Source organism: Schistocerca piceifrons, chromosome X (genome assembly GCF_021461385.2).
Source record: "Schistocerca piceifrons isolate TAMUIC-IGC-003096 chromosome X, iqSchPice1.1, whole genome shotgun sequence".
NCBI classification, from domain to species: domain Eukaryota; kingdom Metazoa; phylum Arthropoda; class Insecta; order Orthoptera; family Acrididae; genus Schistocerca; species Schistocerca piceifrons.
In genome coordinates, this window is record NC_060149.1 from 880,946,681 (window position 1) to 880,967,368 (window position 20,688).

General features: G+C 37.1%; 1 protein-coding gene across 2 annotated transcripts in view; it reads right to left on the reverse strand.

Moving 5' to 3' along the window:
- Nucleotides 1-420: 420 nt before the first annotated feature.
- LOC124721466 (serine/arginine repetitive matrix protein 2-like) overlaps nt 421-20,688 on the reverse strand; it is a 156,740-nt gene continuing 136,472 nt past the window's right edge. For both annotated transcript variants that reach the window (XM_047246457.1, XM_047246456.1), the window contains one exon: nt 421-782. In XM_047246457.1, coding sequence (XP_047102413.1) covers nt 777-782 — 6 coding nt within the window. In that variant the 3' untranslated portion in view covers nt 421-776. The remainder of the gene's footprint in view (nt 783-20,688) is intronic.

Here is a 20,688-nt window from a genome sequence, read left to right on the forward strand (position 1 = left end):
CATTGTGTTGGTTGAATGCAAAAGAATTAAGAGTTGATTCTCAACAATTAAGTTCTAGATAATAACCTCATCTTGTTGCATGGAGAACTATTTTTCATTTCAGACACAGTACCATATCATTTTACAAGTTTCAGTCTCTTCCAACAGGGATATATTATAACATCAGAATTCCCACGTATACTACAATTCGGCCAACAGTCTTCATTTCTGTTTAAATTCTGGAAGCACTTTACTGATAACATAATGGAAATACAGGTTTAATGGTACTGGGCACTACTGAATAACAGAAAGCAGTCATTACTTACACTCAAACAGTTTATTGTAAAAATGAAGTAGCTATTTTATATCAGGTACTTGAGAAAGTGTAATTACAAGATTAAAAAAAACATCTTGTAGAAAAAATACAGTTCATTTCCTCCACATAATTCTGTTGTTCTGAAATCTTTATGTATATCAAATACAATGATTTATAAATTGGAGAATGCTTAGATTTATATACATGCAATATATACAATTATGACTACAAATAAATATTTTATTGGTGTATATATAAAAACAACAAAGGAATATTTCATTTACATTTATACAAAGATGTAAACATATGACTCATTACTTTATTTACATTGTAAATTCAGTAGAAATAACAGTTAAATAATGGAATAAAGTATCCCAAAAAAATGCACAATCAATATGATTACTGTCCAATATTGTCCAACAATTTTCAAACACGTCTCCTCGTTTCTAATATTTTGCCTTTCGTTATGTCCAATCCAAGATTAAACCTAGATCATTTAAAACAAATGCAACCAATTAAAGATCAATTAACATAAAACCACACATCACAAATGGAAAGCAAATGTATATATATATCTCAGGAAGTATCATTGCTTTTAAAAAAAAAAAAGAATCACTTCACACAGTTAAATACCTCATATCAAAACCACGAACTTTCAAAAATTACAAATTACGCTAATAATTTCTGTTGGGAAAGATTTCAGAAAAGCATAGCATAACACCCTAAGAAATACTCCATAAATTACATAGAATACACTGGTGTGTATTCATATTCTTTACTAATCATAGGAAAAAAAACAGCAAAATTTGGAATAAGTTGTGAATACAGTCTTTGACAGAAGAAAGAAGCACACATGGAAAAACATCCCCCATAACTGGATCTGGTATGTGTATCTGCAACAAAGGGAAAGACTACAATCATAAAATGTTGGTAGATACATTCAGAAAGTCCAGTGGATCCAATCTGTATGAGCTGGTGTTCCTTTAGCTTGGAAACAAGTAGTCACAATTTTCAAACATAAGGAGTTTGATCAGGAAAAGATTGTGATGATGATGTTTGGTTTGTGGGGCACTCAACTGCGCGGTCATCAGCGCCCGTACAAAGTCTCAATTTTTTACACAATCCATTCGAGCTACTGTCACAAATGATGATGAACTGATGAGAACAACACAAACATCCAGTCCACAGGCAAAGAAAATCCCCAACCCAGCCAGGAATCGAACCCGGGACCCCATGGGAAAGATTGTGGAATAACTATCCTACACACAGAAACATAAAACAACTAAAAAGTAGTCTTACAACAACTGTATTGCGTACAGTCATGCAGTAACCTACTGATAAAATACCCTCCAGATGTTGAACCATTTATCAAAACAGAACAGCTCAACTGAAAACTGACAGTATGTGAGTAATGAGAATGAAAGACACTAATCCACTGTGCAAATGACAAAACTATTGTCACAATTGTATCTGCTCTGTGTTGTGATTTATCCTTTTCTCATGACTGGATCTGGTCTTAGGTCAGTCTTATGTAGTACATGCAAAATTTGCATATGTTCTATTAATATTAGCAACATGATTTCCATGACACGAAAATACAGCACAGGCAGGAAAGTGCCACTGTAGTTGTATTTGAGTGAAAAATGTACAAGTTATGCACCACATACAGCAGATGAACTCAGAGAGCCATTTGATCAACAATATAAACTGTAAAGCGAGGCTATTTTGAACAGCAACTTAGCGTCTTTTTAATGTAAACTCTGCCCTCTAATGTGTAAATATGGAACTAAGTTCAGAATCATTAAATATCGCCAATAATCGATACTTTCAGAAGGTATGACAGTCAATATGAAATAACATTGTATACTGATGCCAGAAAGTAAAATAATTTTCTGGAAACATACGTTCCTTCATAATCGCAACAACATTTGTCTATTATCAGAAGCATTTTTTAGTTTAGAATTTGAAATGAGTTTTTATGGGCAAGGTTAACACTTAAATGAACATTTACAGAAAGCATAAAATGTTATATTTATTCTTTATACGTGAAGACTCGTCTTTCAAGGGGTGACATTGAACAGTGCCTTCCGTATTCTTTGACACATCAGTTGGTCAGTGCTGGCTAATGGATGTTGTGTGTGTTGCTTGTGTTGTTTTAATCTTATTTGGAATATATCAGGTAGGTGTTATTGATAATATTTATGTAAATTTTTCTGTGTGTACTTAGTGGAAGAAAATATCCCAAAATTAGGCCAAAATTAACTTTGTTTGGTTTTTAGTTTGCTGATACAGTCAGGAACTACAAACGATCTCCCAGTTCTCGAAGCTATGGGAACTGTGCAAAAAGTAATACTGACGAAGCCATAATGTTAATTCAAGATAAGAAGATGTCACTAAACGAAGTCTCCCAAATATTCAAATTACCTAAAGGGACCCTTTGCCATAAAATAAAAAACACACATTCAGAGAAACCTGGAGGACAAACTGTTTCTACTGCAGATGAAGAAAAGTAACTTTGTGATTGTGTGATTCAAATGGGTGCCTGGGGATATCCATTCGATTTGTTTGATCTAAGGATGATCACTAAAATGTTGTTGGACAAAACGAGATGAAAGGTAGATAAGTATGGGCCTACCAATCTCCCTGGCTTAGATCGGACTAAGCCTTTTCTAGGCAGACACAAAACATTATCAATGAGGCAGTGTAGTAATATTGCTCCAAACAGAGCAGCTCTGAGTGAAGAGGTGGTTGAGAAATATTTGAAAACCTCAAAACCTCATTACATGGTGTACCACCAGAAAATATTTCAAACTTTGATGAGACAAACTTCTCAGATGATGCAGGGTGCAAGAATGATGTGATCACACATGGCTACAAGAATCCTGAGAGGATAATGGCACATTCTAAAACTGGAGTTTCAGTCATGTTTTGTGGTATGGCATCTGGCGTTTTGCAACTGGTGTATGTCGTATATAAAGCTGAGAACATGTGGAGTACCTGGTGCTGTGGTGGACCTTCAAGAGCCCATTACAACAACACAAAAAGTGGATGGTTTGATGGATGTGCCTTTCAAGATTCGTTTTTCACTATTTATTTATCTCATGCTAACCAGCTACATGGTCCAAAGGTGGTTATTGGAGACAATCTGTCCAGCCATTTTTCACTTGAGGATGTTCGGGCTGCTAAGGACAATAATATTAGGTTTACTTGCCTGCCACCTAACTGCACTCACTTGATGCAGCCACTTGATGTGGCGTTCTTTAGCCCTTTAAAGGCTCAATGGAGAAAGTCTTTAACAAAATGGAGAGAAGAGTGTGGGATAAAGAGCAATCTGCCAAAAGATGTGTTTCCTTCTGTTGTGACTCACCGATCTTTCAAAGTGCCGCCGCCGCACAGTTATGCGCGTCCTCTACATGCGGTGCTGTCTGCCAGCCATGCAGCAGCAGTGCCACCTAAGCGGCCAGCCAGCCAGCAGCCGCTAGACTTGGATTCAGTTCTGATTTGACTGTTAAAGCATACACACATCTTGCTTTGTTTACTTGATCTGTGACTTACATGTATTGTGTCGTCCTTGACATATATTTGTTCAACTTGAAGTTATAACACCTCCTCTATTGAAATCCACACTAACAAACATTGATGCCACTTCTGTTGCCAATTTGATATCTGGATTCAGGGCTACTGGCATCCATCCACTGAATAAGCATGAAGTCCTACAGAAACTTCCTGAATGCCATGTCTTTACTGACCAGAAAGTTAAATGAATCCATGTTGGCAATGTTGCAGAATCAGAGGAAGAAACTGACATCCAACTGAAGAAGAAAAGTAGCAGCTGAGGCTGGAAAGTGTTTGTGTAGATGATTTCTATGAACATGCGAAACCTTCCACAAGTCAAGGTGAGACAGTTTTGAGCTGGAAAAGTGGGGTCATCCATCTAAACAGCTGCCAGTTTCTTCTGAAGAAGGAAAAAGAAGAAAGAAAAATCAAATTTCAGAGTCAAATGATGATGAGCTGAATGATGATAAATTGTTGAAAAACCTAAGTGGAAGTGATGTCAGTGAAGGAGGAGACAGTTGCAGGCAGAGCATTGCTACTTAAAGAGTATGAAGCTGAAGAGCACACTTACAAGGCTTTAGATTCTGCAAATTACAGTGGAGTGCTCCATGGAAAATATGTTTTAGTGAAGTTTCCTTAAAAAAAAGTGTAAAATATTTTGGACATGTTATCCCTGACAATGAAATTACATTCCTGAGGAAATGGCATTCCAAGGTGGAATCAGATGAAGCTTTTTTTGTATGGCCGTAAGTTCCCAATATGTGAGGTTTTGAGAAAGATAGCATTTGTAGTGTTCTACCTGATTCTAAGGTAGATAGAAGGGGAAGGCTTCATTTTGAGTTTAAATTTGATGTCTGTGACATCTCCTAGAGTGGGCACACCTTCCTGACAACTTCCTTTCCTGTAGAGTGTTTACAGATGTATTTCTATAAAATGTGATAACTTTTTTCATTACCTTTATTAAAGTTATACAGACTTTTTTGAAAAGATGTGTTTTTAAATAATTTTCTTATTTCATAAGTAGCTCAAGCACCCATTTCCATTATTACCAGATCAAGCCAGAATCATATGAAATGTTTCAGGTGATTAAAGGAAACTCATAAAAAATACTCAATTTTTTTCTAAATAAGTTACTTTCAAAACTACATTTATACACAAAATATCATGCTATTTCATATGACAGGGGTGTCATTTAACAGTAATTGACATGACTCCCACAGAATAGGCAAATGTTTCCATGTTCAAATTGAACCTCACCCATGGGGCGAAACTGAAGAGTGGAGGGGGCAGGAAAAATAGACGCCTCTTGCAACTTGTCAAAAAGATTCATGCCAATATCTTGAGAAGTTTCTGTTTAATTTACAAAAATGAATTTAAAATGTTGAAAGTCATCCTGCTTTTACAGAGAAATTTTCATCTTATGCATATGTGTAAAAATGGCGTTGTCATTTCCACAACATACAGCATCAGCAAAACCAAGTATGAACAAAATATTTATGTGTACCACAAAACACTAACAAATTGGCTTCCGATGAGAATCTTAGCTTAGTGAATGGAGAATCTTAGCTTAGTGAATGTATTTTATATACTACGTGTGCTACAAATCTGAAAAGATTCACATTCCAATGTATGGTTATTGAACACACCAGACAGTGTCAAGGTTGGATGTTTCTTTCCATGTGCTTCCATCTTTTTCTATCAATGAATGTTTGCAAGCTTGCAAATATATCCCACATTTTCAATGCATTCATTAACATACAGCATATACAGAAGTATACAGCAGGTAAAAAATTTTACAACTGATGTTAAGACTTGTCTAAGATAACAGCCTATACAGGATTATACCCACATATATACACTGCAGTATTCTCATCATAAATTCTTACCAAACTTGAGTACAAAAAAGGACCTGTAGAAAAAAAAATATTAACCTTTTGGATAACAATGTTACTCAGTGCAGAAATAACAACAACATGGGACAAATGAGCAGTAATACTTCTTGAATGAGTCACACAGCTCCCTCCACATGTAACCTAAGCTGCCAGTGAAGAAGCTGTACAACATCTGGTTTGTAGTTATATATATAATAACTGTTCATTTAAGCAGTTTAATTTCTTTCATATTTACAAAGCAATTGGAAATTTTTCCTTAACAAATCTCGGCAACATACTGTTATGGATTTTGAAATTTTCTTTGTAATTTATCATCCATTTCAGATTACTTTCTCAAGAATTATGAATGCCAACTTCACATCAGATATGAGTAATAACTGCATCAAATACAAATATTGCAACATTATATTTTATCAGACTACAAAGGTGCAAATATGAGTTCAGACTTTCCTAGAGACACAAATACATGGCATGGTTCATTCATAATCTCAAAGAAGGCCAAAAGTTACCTATGAACATGTTAAATCTATATAATATAAAATTAGAAATACAGAAGGGCATTAAACACATGAAAATGGGACTTGTGGTAATTTACTTGTAAAGTGTTCTGTCACGGTAGAATCTCACCACAAATACCAGTGCAAGAATACTGGTACGTATGTGTGCATATAATAAAACTACTTCCAAAGGGAGAAAAGTTGCTTAGCCACTTTACAGACAGATATTACAGAATACAAGCTATACTGAAAAAAATGAAGCTAGACACACTCACTCACCAGTATCAGATAACTGAATGGTTTATATGTTCTCGGTCTCATATCTGTCAGTATTGTTCGTAACATATGAAGAGATCTATGTCTCACCAATGAGAAATAGCGCAAAGGTATGAGAGGAAAATCTGAATCATGTATCACCAACTTTCTTTCTCATTACATGAATGTATACTTGACACAAGCAAACAGAGAAATTAAGTACTCATATACACATTATTCAACTGTGCAGTATAACTCATAGTTCCCACCATTCATCAAAATTATGTTAACAACACACCACAATAAATTTAAATTCCTTTTTGCACACCTCATAATAAATAATGTAACTAATATATAGTCAATTTATTACATTTTATCAGCACTAATTGGTAGCATTTAACCCCAACTAGACTTAATGAACAGTGAAAGAACTTGAATGTTACCAATTATTACTACCAAATGATGAAACATTTAATTGGTATCAAAGTTATATATTGTTGCAGTAACCACAGCTACATATGCTGTGGCCCTTTCACCAGTCCAAGAAGATGCTTATAACTCGGTGACAGACAAAATTAAATACTATGCATTTTCAATCAAAGGTTCAGTGTTATTAAGTTGGAAACAGGATTTGAAACGTATTAGAGAAGTGATGGATCATGTTTAATGTAGTATTGGAAATGACTGAATAATAGGAGTAAATACAAGCCAGTCCAGCTCAAAAATTAAGGTAACACAACTATGAGACGGTAATGCAAATGTAAATAAGGAAATGTGAAGCTTGTAATGCCCTAAAGGAAGATTACGGTTAATGCCCTGTTGGCGATAGGGTCATTAGTAATGGAGCACAAACTTGGAAAGGGTAAGGAAATCAGCTAAGCCCTTTTCAAAAGAACTAACTCATTAGCATTTCATTGACTAAAAATTATTTTGGATTAAATAGCAGCCTAGATCACATAAGAAACACATTGACTGAACACTTGATACAGTAGTCAACCCACATCAGGACAACCACCAGTTGGCGACAATGTGACACCCTTACTCGTGACACCAACCACAAGATGGCACTCCTTTCAGTGAAATTTGTGCAACCTTGCCAGACAGCAAGCAGCCCCAAGTTGCTTTCCATTGGTTGGCAGCTGCAAAGTAGAGCTGTTTCTGAGATAGCACCACTAGTGGATTGAGTCATCTTGCCATGTGGCTACAAGTGGAGGTACTAGATGGACATGTGCTGGACTAAAAATATTCAATTATCCTCTCAAAGGTAAAGAAAGGTTCCAGAAATGCATTTTCAATCTTATGAATAAATATATTAGTTATGAATAAGAACTAATGAAGAGCTCTGAGCACTCAATACCCTCTGAATTTTGTCAATCTTACATGTTGATATAATGGGGCAACTGAACTTCCTGCACAGAAACTACCATATGTTTGTACCTCAGAACATGTAGTCACAACAGAAAAATGAACAAGTATAGCGTGCCAACTCTACCAACACTGTGTTTTTTTTAATAATTCTAACATAGGTTTCACCTGATAATGGCACAAGTTATAGCTAAGCTATAAATCTTTGCTACTGAGATACACTATGTGATCAAAAGTGTCCGGACACCTGGCTGAAAATGACTTACATGTTCATGGTACCCTTCATGGGTAATGCTGGAATTCAGTGTGGTGTTGGCCTACCCTTAGCCTTGATGACAGCTTCCACTCTTGCAGGCTGGGAGGTTTCTTGGGGAATGGAAGCCCATTCTTCATGGAGTGCTACACTGAGGAGAGGCATCAATGTCAGTCGGTGAGGCCTGGCACGAAGTCGGCATTCCAAAACATCATGAAGGTGTTCTATAGGGTTCAGGTCCAGACTCTGTGCAGGCCAGTCCATTCCACGGATGTTATTGTTGTGTAATCTCTCCACCACAGGCAGTGCATTTTGAACTTGTGCTCAATCATGTTGAAAGATGCAATCACCACCCCCGAATTGCTCTTCAACAGTGGGAAGCAATAAGGTGCTTAAAACATCAATGTAGGCCTGTGCTGTGATAGTGCCACACAAAACAATAATGGTGCAAGCCCCCTCCATGAAAAGCACGATCACACCATAACACCGACGCCTCCGAATTTTACTGTTGGCACTGCACACGCTGGCAGATGATGTTCCCCAGGCATTCGCCATACACACACCCTGCGATTAGATCACCACATTGTGTACCACGGTTTGTCACTCCACACAACATTTTCCCACTGTTCAGTCACCCAATGTTTACACTCCTTACACCAAGCGAGGTGTCGTTTGGCATTTACCGATGTGATGTGTGGCTTATGAGCATCCACTCGACCATGAAATCCAAGTTTTCTCACCTCCCGCCTAACTGCCATAGTACCTGCAGTGGGTCCTGATGTAGTTTGGAATTCCTGTGTGATGGTCTGGTTAGGTGTCCGCCTATTACACATTACAACCCTCTTAAACTGTCGGCGATCTCTATCAGTCAACAGACGAGATCGGCCTGTATGCTTTTGTGTTGTACATGTCCCTTCACGTTTCCACTTCACTATCACATCAGAAATAGTGGACCTAGGGATGTTTAGGAGTGTGGAAGTCTCGCGTACAGATGTATGACGCAAGTGATGCCCAATCACTTGATCACGTTCGAAGTCTGTGAGTTCCACAGAGCACCCCATTCTGCTCTTTCACTTTGTCTAATGACTACTGAGGTCACTGATATAGAGTACCTGGCAGCACAATGCACCTAATATGAAAAACGTATGTTTTGGGGGGTGTTCAGATACTTTTGATCACATAGTGTAGGATTACTATGCCTACTGTTTTTGACAAAGAAAACAAACAGGAGTAGGAAAATAGCTATTAGGTGTCTGAATTTTTACATAATCATGAAATGCACTGAGGTAATGCAATTAAAGCTGAACTGCAGCTCCAGCCTTCTTTAGCATTACTTCAAAACTTCTCACATTTGTCAGTTGATGCCTTTCACTGGCTTCTCATTAGACTTGGGAAGGAAATTTAAAAGCAGAGCAATTAATTACTGATGATCACAATAAATCTGTTCATATACAAAACACTGGAAGATGCTTGCACCGAAGCAAAGTAGACAGAAGCTTCCTTTGACTGACAGCAAGCTAAACACAAGCAAATGCCAGCGAGTACATACCAAACACAATAGAATGTTTTCTCGTGCTTTGAACAATTTGTTAGTGCTTTCTGCCATTTTTTGTTTGTTTGTTGGTGTCTTTTCATGAGCATTTATATGGTAGTGAATGGAAGAGAACACAGCATAACAAGAACTTCATCACACAGATGCTTATAAACATTGAAATTATGCATTTGGTAGTAAGTTGTTTTTCACTACGAAAAAGCTAAGCAGTAGAGGGAATGCATCATTATAGACAGGATTTGTTTCACTTACAAAGTAAATAATGTAACATGAAAGAAGATATTAGAAATCACATGTTTCTGAATGTTTTAAAAAACATCAGAGGCACGTTGGATAGCGAGTGAACTATGAACCAAGCATGGCTGAATGTCACTGCTCACACCTGCCTAGTGTTCGCACATGAGAGAATGCACTCATGTTCATTCACTCAGTGTTAATCAGGATTAAGGTGTCCTTGGAGTAGAGACAACATTCCCAGAATTTAAGGACTGAAATGTAATGCAGAACAGCCTCTTGAACACTCATTAAATTATGTAATGATCTGGAAATCAAAGCATCTAAATTAGTCCAAGAAATCTTTAAAATAAGGAGCTCTGTCAGCAAATACTTGATTAAAGATTTCTTTTTATGAAACTAACAGTGCTTGCATCACCAAACTTATAAATGAAATATCAATATATTTTTGCATTTTTCTGAGAGACAGTTATGTGGGTGGTTTAGTAAACCTGGTAAATTTCCATGAAACAATGAAACATTTTTGCTGCACCTTCATAGTTAATAAGCTTGATTATTCCAAGGACTGTATAAAGAATTTCAGCAATGTACAGTTCATTGTTGACAGCCATCTGAATTGGTCAGTGTGTTGACTGTGATTGAAAATTGAGAAGACCAAGTTTCATGCAATCATTAAACAATGTCATTTGAAGAATTGGATGCAGTTTACGTGGATGCTGAACCATCATTGAACACCAATTACTTTTGTATTAATGAATTTAAATGTTGCTGGACATGCACTGAAGTAGTAGTGTGGCCAATTGACAAAATCCGTGATAAAAATTTTGTGAGAGTGCTGGGACGTAGGCATCTCAACTGAGTGAGTGCACAATATCCTGCACAGAAAATTGGCTATGAAGAAGCTGTGTGCAAGGTGGGTGCCACAATTTCTCGCATTTGAGCAAAAGTGCATCTGGCACAACAGTTCAACATAATGTTTGGCAATGTTTAATTGCAATCCACAAGACTTTTTGTGTCGATTTGAGACTGTTGATGAAACCTCGATCCATCATTACACACTAGTCAAAATGGCTGTCCTATCAGAACAGTGGACACAGGCTAGTGAAAGTGCATCAAAGGCAAAGACCATTTTGTCAGCTGGGAAGACGATGGCCACTGGACTGTTTTATGGGATTCCCAAGGAATAATCCTCATAAGATTACTTGAAAAAAGGGAGAAAAATAGCTAGATCCAATTATGCTTCATTGCTGGATTGTTTGAAACTTGCATTGGCTGAAAGACCAATGTTGGTACGCAAAAAAGTGCTCTTTCACTATGATAATGCACCATTTCACACATCAGAGATAACATTGGCAAAAGTGCACGAATTGGGCTTTGAATTGGTTCCTCATCCACCCTATTCACCAGACTTAGCTCCAAGTGACTTCTTTCTGTTCCCTAACTTGAGACATTGGATTGCTGGGAATAAATTTTCATGAAATGAAGATTTTAAATCACCTCGCTAAATGTAACTTACATTATAGTTGCAGAACTATGTTCGAAGACAAGTTTTGTAAAACTCTATCAAAACTTAAGGCACTGAAAAATATGTAGTTTATTTATATTGTGTTGAAGTGACAAATAAAAATTCTGTACACTGCACTAGTCAATTTTGTTGTCTCGCCTTCATCGCACTGCACCATTTAACTCACAGTGCACAAATTGATTTCACTGTCTTTCCTTCATCGCACTGCCTCATTTAACTCACAGGAGGTAACATGTTCAACCTGAGTAGTATATGTGCTGACAGTATGTTGAAGATGTTTACAGTCTCAAAGTAATTTTAATTTTTTAATTAGTATTCTTGAAGATACAGTTGTTCAGTGCACAGATGAAATGACATTCATTTACAGCTAGTTGTAATCAAATGTAAAATGTAGTCGTGCTTAATAATGGCTACAGAAATATTTACAAAAGAAACCTAAACTCTGTCTTAAGCTTTTTTGCTGTCTCAGTGGGAAAAAGGTATTGTCATTATAATTCAGCTAATCCATATACATATAGTATGCAATGGGCTTATGCCCATGGTGGTAGGACATGATACCCAATGGTACCCAAGTTACATTTGCTACTGGAACTGTGCTCAAACCATTTACTTGATTGGGAGTTGCAATGAGCCTTCTACACCTGTTATTCATCAGATAAATTTTTATTTGGTGCAGTGAAGTCATTGCGTTTTATTCTACATGTTCATTTTAATGCCAGGCAGGAGCACTGGGATGGAAAAAAAATCACAGTAAATAGGACAGTAGTGGGTGCCTGTATACCTGGGCCATCCACAATTACTGTGTAGCACTGCAGCTCAAAGATGATTGCTTATATTCAGATAAATTTATTTTTACTACTGATGACATCTGACAATCAGAAATCAGAGAGAATCGCTACAATCATATTGACAAGTGATTAAGAACAGTGAAGAGCAAAGTAGGAAACAAATTACTGAGACAGCTGTAATTGATTTTTTTACCCCCATAATCCATATCAAACAACCTACAGAACAGAGAGCATAGTTGGTGACAAGTGTGTAAACTATGCGATCGCATACAGCTGACAGTTTATCAGAAAGCTTTTATGGCAATACAGCCTGTGTCCAAACACTAAATTGTGAGAAATGTTTATAAGTGTCACTTTTATTTATTTCATCTATTATTCAGCGTATAATTGTAAGAAGCATCCCCGAAACAGAAATAACTTTCAGCTGTAGAATTACAGGAGCTTATCTGTGATCTTCAACTCCAATCGGCTATGGGGTGAAGGCACTTGACATGCAGCACACTATCCTTCTGCTTAATGCCAGCAAACCCACCCTCAGACACTTCACCTTAGAAACAGTGTTGCCAATTCCATGACATGCATAGATCAACAAGTAGCACAGTGTCGCTATTTACACGGTTGCCTGTTTGATGTAAGGACAGTCAATCTGTTTAATCTGTGATCTGAGGTAATAGTATAAACTTATCAGATACAGTATGGAACTCGCAGTGCTCAATAACAACAGAAAAAAGCAATCTGAGCTGTTTGCAAAATTGCTCAACAAAGAGGGTGGTGGTGACGTAAGGAGCGAGTGTGGCACTAGAGGTTATCCACATGCAAGATATTGCATCTCAATGTTTTACAGGTACTTACAATGTCCAACTTTTGCTAGTGAACTGGAACTTTACATAACACATCATTGGGACTCTAAGAATGACATCCATACATTGATGATCATAAAAAAATCTAATATAACTTCAAATCTAGCCAAATAGAAACAGAGTGCAATCTGGATACTGGCCCAAAACAATAATGCTTCCAATGTTTTTAATTTGTCAAGAGAGACACCACTCCAATTCTAGTAGGGAGTCCATAAGATTTTTTAGACTTTTTTATATTAACTGAGTACATTGCAAAGTTAGTCAAAGGAAAATTCAGTTAAAAAGTCCTAACAAACTGTTTAAGGTCTGACTGAGGCAACTGGAACAGTTTGTGGCCTGTTATCTTTATGTGAGGAATAATGCTTCCTAGATCATATTTCTATTGGTAAAAGAAGATAAAAATGATTACAGTGCAGGGCATGGACCTTCCTCTCTCTTTTTCAGATAAAGTTGATGTGTTCTGGCAACATGATTGGGGGTCTGGCCACAGAAAAAACATAAATGTAGATCGAACATGAGTGAGTGTCATATAAGGGTCCCAAACATTTGGTATAATCCAAAAGACAAATGAATGAACGCTTAACTTCAAAAATAACTTAAATAATCTCTTTAAGTATTGTGTTCTCCAGTAAAGGAGAAGTAACATGAGACTTATAAACTTGTTAAAAATTAACAGTTCATTGGAGGCGCTTTTCTACACACCAATAGATGTTGGGACGTACCTTTATGGAGATTTGTAATTTTGTCGATTAAAAGCTCAGCACAATAAACAAGATACAGCAGAAGTAGCTACTAAATTCCAAAAAGCAATAAAACCACAAAACTAAGTATGCAAAAATTACATTACTTTTAACTTTTGTCAACAAATTATTAAAGGAAATATTGCTCAAGTGCTGCAGATACTCCTCAGTTATCTGATATTTTTGCACACTGGTATTGACATTGACTGGTCCATCATAACACCTAATTTGAATATATGAGAATATCTCCTTTCCCATCGTGGGATACCTTAACCCAATGGCCTGCACTTATTTCTGTGCAACCACTGACAAACTGAAGAGAGTAATAAGACAAGAAATCAACACAATTTCATTTTCAGTGAACTATAAGACAATGGAAAACTTCTTTGAATGGCTTCAAAAGTGTAACAACAATAACAGTCACCATTTGAGAAATCCCACAAAAAAGAAAGAACACCATCTTAACAGGCTTTGAAGGCCCCACAGTATGAAAGGACTGCTGTGTCACGCTCAGCCCATATATGTCATGAGATGTGGATACGGAGGGGCTGTGGTCAGTGCACCACTCTCCTGGTCGTTGACAGTTTTCATGACTGGTGTTACTATTTCTCAGTCACATAGCTCCTCAACTGGCCTCACAAGGGCTGAGTGCATCCCACTTACCAACAGCAATCAGCGGACCCTGACGGTACTCCATTCAAGTGCTATCCAAGACCAACAGTGCTTAACTTCGGTCATCTCAGAGAAACCAATGTTACCACCGCGGCAAGGCCATTGGCATAAATGTAATAAATTTGTGTTTTTTATGTTCTGTGTCTTTTACATTCTCAGCAACTCTCCCCCTACCCCTCCCCCTTTTACAAGTGTTATCCCAGTACATTCACAATGCTACATAGAAAATTACAAGGTACTAAAATATGAATAGTCTGACTGACTATTGTACCCTCAAAAGCCAAGCAATGCTTGCGTGTTCCACTGAAGAATCATGGTTAAGCACTTGTAGTCACTCTGTTTACATCATTAACTCATAGTTTTATGTAGTTATTGTTAAGACTTGTATCGAAAGTGATGGACATTAAATGAAAGAATAAAACAAATTTTACACAGATGACATAACAATTGTCAGCATACCACATAACTACAGAAAATAATGCAGTGGCTTGATGAAAACAACACAGTGGATAGGTGACTTAAATGTCTCATTGGCTGACAAAAACTGATTGAAAAGAAAGGCCAATGACATTCTATCAGTATTACTATGACCAGAGAAAGGTAGTTTCACGAAATACTTCATTCAAGAAATACTGAAACATCATTTGAAGTTTTTCGAGAACATATTGTCGCAGAAGAAGCTGAGTAGCACCGTGGTGTAGTGGTTATGATGCTAAACTGCTGCATGGAGGGTCGTGAGTTCAAAACTCACCTGGACTGTACAATTTTAATTTCTATATTCGGCTGAAGTACATTCTAGAAGTATCCACAAATATCAAGAATCATTGTAATGAAATGTTCTGTAGCTGTATATATATTGTATGTGTTCTGGCCGGAGGCATTTCACTCCGCGCTCTTGTATGTGCAAGTGCTGAATAAACCTTCGTTAAGTGAAGTTAGTGTTCGTCATTCATCTAATTACACCTTCTTCTACGTGACAATATTTTAATAAGATGATGTAGAATGTTGGCCTACTGGCAACATTTACTGGCTTGTAAGAACCAGTGCAGGCCTAATCATAGCATGGAAATAATAATCCAATGTTTCTGTCTGCATGTGTTCAGCACACAAAAATAAAACAGCAGCTGGTGCTCCAAAGGATTAATTGCAGAAAGAGGACACATGCTTAAGCAACAGTATTTGCATATTTCTTAATAATGGGTAAGTGAAAGCTGAAGTACTGCCATCTGCCAAGTTCATGAGACTTGTGACAATTAACAACTCAACAGATGATGGATCTTGTTTTAAAAAAAAAATCATTCAACTCAGAATTAATTATATCCAGCATATGGATTATAGCTTTGTGAGTCACATTATGGATAAATCTAGACAATATTGAAGAAATAATATATTATGTTCAATTAAAAAAAAGTGAGCTAACCCTCAGATAAAATTATGTATCTGTTAATCCCATATCAAATACGAAAGTATTCATTTTCTTACTGTTTTCATTTGATTTTGTATTGGTGATATAGTTAACTAATTTAACATGAGATATACCTCATTCATCATAAGAATAAACCTCGTGCAAACAAACACAAACACAATGATTAGTCAGCAGTCATAGCACATGTGCACTGGTGTTGTCATGGTCTTGGAAGTACATCCAACTTATATATTAGATCTCTTATTAGCAAGCTACTGCAAGTGAAATTTTAAGGTATTCTAAAACATTAACAGTCATCAATGTTTTTCTTAATCATACTTCTGCTGTGTAGTTTTCATTTCAAAAGTCATGTACAGTTGCAGTCTCTGTAAACATTGGTTGTGTTCCGATTGTCATGCTGTTAATAAGTACTATGAAACGGGCTGACACTACTTCCTGCTTTGAACTTTTTTAAAAAACTGTTTACTAAATGTATGGCATTCACAGATTATAGATGAGTGGCTTAATCAGTAGCGAAAGAGTCTGCCAATCGTGAATTCTGTAGGTCGCTGGTTTGAATCTCGCTGTGGCCTTTTTATTCTTTTCTTTGCTCAGTTCAAATATCTATATCATTTAAATATGAAATTAATCCAATATATGCTAGTGAACACATACCTAATAACCATTTTAAAGAAAAATGCACATCTTCATGTTTCTAATTAAATGTTGCATGCAGAATTCCAGTTAATACTGCAAATATAAATTCTTAATGATTGATATTTTATAATAAAGATTACACAATTAAATTTTTGGGAGAAAAATTAAAAGTCAAATACTAAAGAGTATTTGATTTTTAATTTTTCCATTGTTTTATACCACATATGTGGTCTCACATGAGCCAGAGTGATAAGTATCATGAAACACAGAAAAAAAACCACTTTTAATGGCATCGAGCACATTGTACAAATGATGAATTTTTTCAATTGTCACCATACCACTGCAATCAGAACCGATTAGGTTTAATCTCGAGCCAAGGTGAAGGATTTGTCATTAGAAATAACAAGAAATTTAAGCCGACTGATGTACTGGAACTAATGCACACAGCTTTTTCCCATATTACTGCAGAATGCTGGGGAAATGCTAACAGCATGCCATAGAAGATGAGGAGAAAATGTGGGTTTTTGGGTGGCTTCATGGATTCTGTTGTTGATTGTCTCCTTATCAACATAGCAGTACTGAAATGTATTCCTCAGATTTGGATACAGAAGCAGTTTAGAGATTACTGCTCTGTTAAGTACTGAAAGACTGACTAAGTAATACCTTCAGTGGCTTCAATACTTAACTGAATGCTGAAATCCCTGCAGTATGCTAATATAGCTCACACAGAAAAATTATGCTGTGTTTGAGTTAGGAATTTTCATCACTCTTGTTTTTAATATAATACTGTGTTAGCTACGAATGAGAGCATGTTACGTTTTCCATATGGTCACTTAAGAAATGTATTGCTAAAGCCTTGCCATATATTATTTCATTCTGTTTAAAAATTAAATGACATCTAAGCTATATTGTTTCTTGATAGTCTCTTTTTACACCTTAACTGCACCTATTCACATCACCGCAGGTTAGTTGGACCACTTAGCTGGCCAGTGCTGTCCCAGTTAAATATGCTGATAAAGCTGTTGCCCCGTATCATCACTGAGTCAATGTGTGTGTAACGCACAGCATAAAACCTGACTATACTCGAGACAGCTTGGCTTCTGTTCCACATGAAATGAAATCCAATGAGGTTCAAATAAATGTGGCAGACTACACAGTAATGTTTACATCACGTTTATTCTTATGATGAAAGCAGTTTAGTAAATCCATGAAACAAAATTCATATGTCTTATTTTTTTTGCAGTTACATAATGCAAAGATATTTAGGACATTATGGCTCCTTGAAAGACTGACAATATTGTTTCTCAATTTTGATCACCACAGTCACTGCTTATCACACTAAATCATCCAAAAATTTGCCACAAAACTCCATACTCACACTTCTAGAGGCATCTAAACTGTGGTATACACATAACAAATGCACAGTGTAAATGAGAAGACTTTATATTGATATATTGACTGTTAATGTTTGAGAAACAGCTGTACCTCACAATATTAAAACCCTGAAATCCACACAGCAAAGATGCTCAACTCATACGATTGACTGTGAAAGATAAGGGAATCTACACAGTGTCTCTTAAATTTTGGTCCTCCTTGTTTCTTCAGTAACAGTAATACAGGTAATATACTATATTTACCCAATTATACGATGAAGTTTTTTCCCAAATTTGTCATTTGAAAAATACAGAACCATCTTATATTCACACATTAAGCCATTGCTGCTGAGGTCAACATTTCTATGTTGTTTAGTAGAGCATATGGGAGACAATGGCTGTTCGCGTCCATAGCATACCATAAGCTACACGTCTCCCAGGTGGTGCTAAAGAACATTCACTTTGAGGTGGCCAAACAATCATTGATCTTGATCACTGATCTTCTGGCTAATATCCATCGTATATCGCAGATATGAGTCAAATCATTATGACTGGCCATAGAAAAGGCTCCTCTCAGAGTCAACAGACGAGGGCCCTTGGACCTATCTTCAAGATTTGCCATGTCAATATAGGAGGAGTATGCTGGGCTAAACGCCAAGTACTAAGTAAGATTTTATGTGATGACAACATTGATCTCGTTGCAGTTCAGGAAACTCAGGTTGAAGACGAAGACCAACTTAAACGGAGAGGTATGATTCCAGTTACCCCAATGTTTCATCATGCATATGGAGTAGCTACATAAGTGTGATCATCAATTGGAGATGTCCACTTGTGCTCAGCAACAGTGCATGACGACATACATGAAGTAGTTGTCAAAACAGGAATCCGTCAGTGAGCAGTGTGTACAAACCACCAACCATTCCCTGGCCTCAAGATGTCCTACCATACCTGCGATATACATGGGGGATTTTAATAGCCACCACCCTCGGTGGAAATATAGAACAGGTGATGTAAATGGCGAGGCTCTTACTAACTGGGCAGAGGGTTAACAACCTGTTCTTAGTTTTCAACCCAAAGGACCAAGGAACATTTCGGTCTGCAGCTTGGAGAAAGGGATATAATCCAGACTTATGCTTTGTGATGACTGGCAATATCCACACACCACTAAGAACTACAAGATGTGTATTAATAGACTTCCCTCACAGTCAACACCGCCCAGTCTTGATTGAAATTGGAATCAACATCCCACTCATAACAACCGTACAATGCCCAAGGTGGAATTTCAGAAAGGCAAAGAGGGATATCTACATGTAAAAATTGGATAAGTGCTTGGGATGGATTCACCCAACAGCTAGTATTTAGGACAGACTCATAAGTACAGTTAAAAGTGCAGCGAAAGCTGCTGTCCCGAGGGGGTTCCATAAATGATATGCACCAAGATGGGACAAAGAGTGTGAAAATAAGTATCAGAGATTTCTTGAGAGTGGAGACCCTGAGATTGCAGATGACCTGTTGCACAGCCTACACAATGCATGGCGAGAGAAATGGATTGAAACCGTTTAGTAGTTTGATTTCCAGACATCTAGTAGGCAGACCTGGTGTCTCCTCCGAAAACTAGGTGGAGTTAACAAACTACATCATAACTCAACAGATATTTCTGCAAATAGGATTTCAGCTCACATACAGGCAACATCTAGAGTGCCAAAGGACAAAAAACACACAAGAATTGTACACTGTGAGCTTAGCGTTCTTAAGAAAAACAGCACACCTTTGGACCAGTATTCCTTGAAATTTACCACCAATGAAGTCAGAGAAGCACTGAAGAGTGTCAAGACAGGAAAGGCATCTGGATTGGATGGAATATACCCAGAATTCCTTCTCCACTGTGGGGAATGCGCCAAAAAAATGGCTTGCAGAATTTTACTCAAATATAATGGCAACAGGGAACATACCACAGAAAGTGAAGAACTCAAAGATCATTACACTGCTTAAACCAGGAAAACAAAGCGATCAGCCGAAGAGTTACAGGCCAATCGCATTGCTCAGTGTCATATACAAGCTGCTCGAGAGACTCCTGTATAACAGACTGAGCCCAAAATTACTGGAATTAATTACAGACGAACGATCAGGATTTCAACCACATAGAAGCTGCACTGATCAAGTACTTTCCCTGACAACACACATAGAGGCAGGCTACCAGGGGGAAAAAAACACATATCAGTTGCATCCATAGACCTGAGATGAAGCCTACGACACGGTCTGGAGACAAGGCCTGCTGTACGAACTCATACAAATAATCCCATGCAGCAATATCATCAGACTCATCGATAACATGCTGGCTGGGAGAGGTTTTCAAGTGATTACTGGAGAACAAATGAGCTCTACCAAAATTCTCAACAATGGGCTACCATAAGGCTCAGTCCTTGCTCCATTGTTCTTCAATCTTTACACTTCTGACATCCCAAACACAAAATCTAGGAAGTTTGGCTATGCACACAATTGGACTATAGCTACGCAACATGAATCATTAGAGGTTACTGAAGACAAATCTTTAACATGATGCAGTGCTTCAGCAACCGTAAATTGTTCAGACAATAAGAAATTCAGCCTTCAGTTGCAAGGTAAAAATTTTTAAGTTTACTTAGGTTTCAATGTCAATAATGGTATCTTCTTCAGAACAAAAATTAAATTATTTTGAGGGCCAAACATTGGCCATGTCACAGAATAAAACTAATACAGAATAAAGATGCATAATCATAAGATTATGTCT